At 56.2% G+C, this 4,306-nt stretch overlaps 1 protein-coding gene across 1 annotated transcript; it reads right to left on the bottom strand.

Annotated features, from left to right (window-relative positions):
* Positions 1-310: 310 nt before the first annotated feature.
* CALHM1 (calcium homeostasis modulator 1) lies at positions 311-2,772 on the bottom strand (the record flags this gene model as incomplete). Its single annotated transcript, XM_082309866.1, has 2 exons — positions 311-778; positions 2,224-2,772. The coding sequence occupies 2 exons, from the start codon at positions 2,770-2,772 to the stop codon at positions 311-313; spliced, it is 1,017 nt and encodes a 338-aa protein (XP_082165992.1).
* Positions 2,773-4,306: the final 1,534 nt, after the last annotated feature.

The following is a 4,306-nucleotide window of genomic DNA, read 5'->3' as shown; positions in this document are numbered from 1 at the left end:
GTGGGACGCACGGTATGATGTCTGGCTGACGCATCGCGCCCTTCAGCAACCCTGGGGCTTGTCCATCGTGGCCTCGCATAGCTGCCCTGCTCAGCACAAAACTCCTTGCCTGCATTACCAATGCTGTAGGATTGGATGTGGGAGCAGATGGGATCACACCAGCACTGCCGAGCCCTTTGGGTGCCTGTCCCCCTGCAGCCCCCATGGCGCTGGCCCTCGCCCCTGCCCGGCTTGGATGCCCGCCTGTCTGCCCTCTCTGCAGCCGCTCTCCCAAAAGCGCGGCTCTGCCTCTGCAACACCCTGCGCCCCCTCACACCCGGCTGTAGTAGGCAGCTGTCTCCCTTCGGGGCAGCGGGGGGTGCGCGGGGGGCTGCCCTTCCCCTGCCCAGCCGTTGCCACTGGGGAGGGCAGGTGGGTGGAGGTGCAGCGGGGGCTTGCATCTGTGCCAGCTCTTCAGGGCCATGTTCATGGTGCCCTGGTCGGTGATGCCTAGGAGCTTTTCAGCGGCTTCCCCCGCATCAGCAGGGGCTTTCCTGGGTGGGTGGCAGCGAGCGGCCGCCAGGTCCGTGCTCATGCCCTCGAAGAACTGCTGGATGCAGACCTTGGCAAAGCTCCTGGCATGTTCCGCACACGTCTCGTCAAACAGCTTGCGCTCGATGTCGATGTAGTGGGACCAATACCTGCTCTTCAGGAAGGCGGCTTGGGTGAAGCAGGGCCGGAGGGATCTGACCAAGAAAGCCAGCGTGGTCATCAGCAGCACAAAGCACCAGCCCAGAGCCTGCAGGGACGAGGGGGGGACCGGACCCGTCACAGGCAGGCAGAGCACACGCCCCGTGCTTCCCACCAGCCGGCAGGAGCCCCCGGGCTTTGAACGAGCCTGGCTCCACTTTGGGCTGTTTGACATTTGGCTGCATTTACATTGCAAATGCCAGACAAGGAGACCCTATGTATCATGTCAGTGCATCTCCACTGAAACTTTGTTTGATGCACCCATGTAGGCAGCACCTCTCTGCTTCTCACCGTGTATGGCATCAGCAGGCAGTGACCATAAATAACATCAGACCGAATCCTGCACCCAGCCCTCGGTCCTGCCTCTGATATGGCTGTGCCTCACCTGTGTCTAGGATAGTCTGTGTCCTCTGACTTGCAGCTAATGTCGTTCCAGATACTCCCTGGGTTTATGCAGCTGCCTAACCCTTTTCCCGAGCTGTTGGGCTTAGTAACTTCTATCATGGGTGAGCAGTGGCGACAGGCTCCCCTGTTAATGGGGTCTGACAGGAAGGGTGAGGTGAGGGCAGAGCCAGGATCAGTCTATCTTGTTCACCATCGGTCTCAGCTCAGGCTGCTGCTGGGCTGTGCAGGCAGAGCTCACAAGGGTGAGCCCCGCTCTAAATGGAGCCCCCTAAAAGTGCACCTGGGAGCAGGGTATCTGGGTGGCACCTCTTCTTTTGCAGCTCCCAGTGCTTCCCAGCAGCTGGGAATTGCGGTCTACCCATGAAAATCTGCTTTGTGTCTTTGGAGAAGTCTCTGTGCCTCCATTTCTCTTCTTAAATTGGGGATAATAATTCCTGTCTGCTCTAAGGAGGTCAGGGAGAGGAGCTGCTTTTGAACAGGAGTACATGAGTGACCAGAGTGGCTCAGACCATCCTGTCTCCACGGTGGCCAGAAGCAGAGGGCTTGAGAGGAATTAAGCACGGGACAAGCAGTTAGTGGCACTTCTTCATTTGTGATTCCCTGGGATGGTTAATAAACACATACTGGCTGTTTCCATGCAAGCAGCAGAGGCAAGTGGCATAGATGGTTATCAGTCCATCACTTGCACACATTATAATAAGCAGCAAGAGCAACCATGGGCAACCGGTGAGTTACGGGAGGGGGTGACAGCCCACCAGGCAGGCAGTAACATCCACGTCAGCCCCTTCTGAACTTGCTCTAAATGAATCTCTGCATACAGCTTGGCCGTGTATCACTGCCCTCCAGCCCCAGGCTGCCCAGGCAGGCGAGGGGACCAAATTATCAGGACGACCTACAGCTTCAATCTCTGCACCATGCTGGAGGCATAACTCTCTGGAGCTGAGTCTGAATACCTTGTACCCCTGCGAAATCACCAGTCTCTCTTCCTGCAGCTTGATTTCAACAAGGAGATTCCCTCAAGGGAAGAGCTAAGGCTGGCAGTGCCTAACCCTAAACCACCAGCGAGGGCACAACCATGATGCTTCTTACCTGTGAGATGCAGCGCAGGTACCTGATGGCCACTTCATTGGCGATGAGCTCCTGCCCATCGTAGATCTCCTTGCAGGGGATGCGTGCGAGGACCTGACTCATCTCCCCTTGCAAGAGCCTGGGGTGGCTGGCGTTGCCCAGGGTCTCCACGGGCACCGAGGTGCAGAAGGCGCAGGTGATGCACTTGCCATCCAGCAGCGTCACCGAGACCCAGACCACCGGGGCGATCATGGCCCGCTGTGCCATGGAGCAGAACATGTAGCGCAGGACGGCCTGGTCCTTCCCTCGCTGGCCCTGGGGTCGCCTCCACTCCTCTGCCAGCATGGAGATGTTGTTGTTCAGCACAAAGCCCAGCAGGAACAAGATGAAGGGGGGCACCAGGAGGATGCCCAGCCCATAGACCAGATTGTAGCGCGGCAGGCAGGGGCAGTTGAAATCAAAGGCTGAGTACATCTGGGCGCTGGTGAGGGCCATGATCCCGCAGATGCCATTCATGAAGGACTCCTGGTTGGACTGGAGGAACTGGAAGATCATCCGAAACTTGTCCATCTTCCCTTGATGTGATTCCTCTCCTGACCGGGGTCCGAGCTGTGGCCTCGGTTTACTTCATTCTTTCAGCCCCTCTCTTCAAAGACTGACATCAACAAGTCTCTGTGCAGTTCACTGATTCATTTATGCACTCTGGCAGCCCCAATATTTAAAACAGAAAATTAAAACATTTTTTTTTGCTGATTTTGCTGCTTGCAGAAGTTCAGAGTTTGATTCCTCTTGCTCTTCCTTGGGTCTGTGGGACCTGGGTTGTTTCTGGTTTGCTAAACCTGGCTTCGTTCTTTTCCACGTCCCCATTTCTTCAGTCTCTTGGTCACCGGTCCCCTTGGCTGGGGGGTGCAGGTTTTACCATGGCTGTGCCCTCCCCAGAGCAATCTGTGCCCTGGGCAGAGAGGGGATTTGGCTGGTCAGCCTCTGTGAACCTGTTTGCAAATGCAGGAAGTGGGTGCTCCTCCCAGGACCAAACGTGACGCCCCACCTCTGCGGTGCTGGCACAGAGGGAAAAGCAGGGCACCAGAGTTTCCCCCCTCCCTCCATTTCTACATCACCTCAGCAGCATCTAATGCAAGTGTCTCACAGCTCTGCCAGCCCCCTGGTCTGTTCATGCTTCTCTTTCACTGGGAAATGCCTTTTTCCTCTGCAGAGAGAAGGAAAGAGAAAAGGAAAGGCAGAGGAAGTGAGGAAAAAGCTCTCGGTGCTCTGGGATGTTGTATCTGTACCGCTGAAGTCTGTTATTCGCTCCCCTCCATCATACAAATGTCCGTGTTTCAGCCAGACTTACAAGATGACACTTGTAGCTCCTTGGTTTTCATAGCCCTGTGCCCTTGGGGCTTGCTAAAATATCCTTGAAACCCTGGCTCGCATAGTCTGGTGAGATCCAGAGGCACATAGTGCTTTTCCTGGCTTTAGGGCTGGAGAAAAACAGGCAGAGAAAGGAGAGAGGGCTGCAGGAACAGGGGCGCAGAAGACGCACCCTGCTCTGCAGGCAGGTCCTGCTGAAAGCATCTGAGCCCTGGGTGCCTCTGCTTTCTCAGGAGATGCTCCCTGCTCATCAGAGCTCTGAGATTCAGGTTTTCCCCTGAGATTTCTTCTTTTCACGCACTTTCAATGAGCATTTCGGAAGGGCTTAAGTGCACTTTGCTCTGAATGGCAGCAATGGAGTCTGAACAATTTTCTTCCAGCCACCTCTTGTGGGTATAATCCCAGCCCCTTGATAAATTTGGGATGTGCAGGAACTGGGAATACAAGAAGGATGTGTAAATCCTGCCAATGACCTTCCTGGCCCAAGGGCAGCCACTGTCCCCCGAGGGACCGTGTTTCCCAGCAGTACCTGACCACCTGCAGGCATGGACAGTGCAGAACCCTTCCTGCCCATCAGGCCAGCGGCTACCAGCAGCCCCGGGGGCTGAGGGTCCAGTGGAGCTGCCGTCCTCTGAAGATCACTCAAATCCTGCCGGGAAGGGCAGAGCAAGGACTACCTGAGCCAGCAACGTGCATCCATTGAGCAGGAGGGGCTGGGGCTGGGATTTGGCCG

The sequence above is a fragment of the Platalea leucorodia genome (genome assembly GCF_965183815.1).
Source record: "Platalea leucorodia genome assembly, chromosome: 4".
Lineage (NCBI taxonomy): Eukaryota > Metazoa > Chordata > Aves > Pelecaniformes > Threskiornithidae > Platalea > Platalea leucorodia.
Note: the sequence above shows the minus strand (reverse complement) of the source record. Positions and strands in the feature narration are given on the sequence as shown.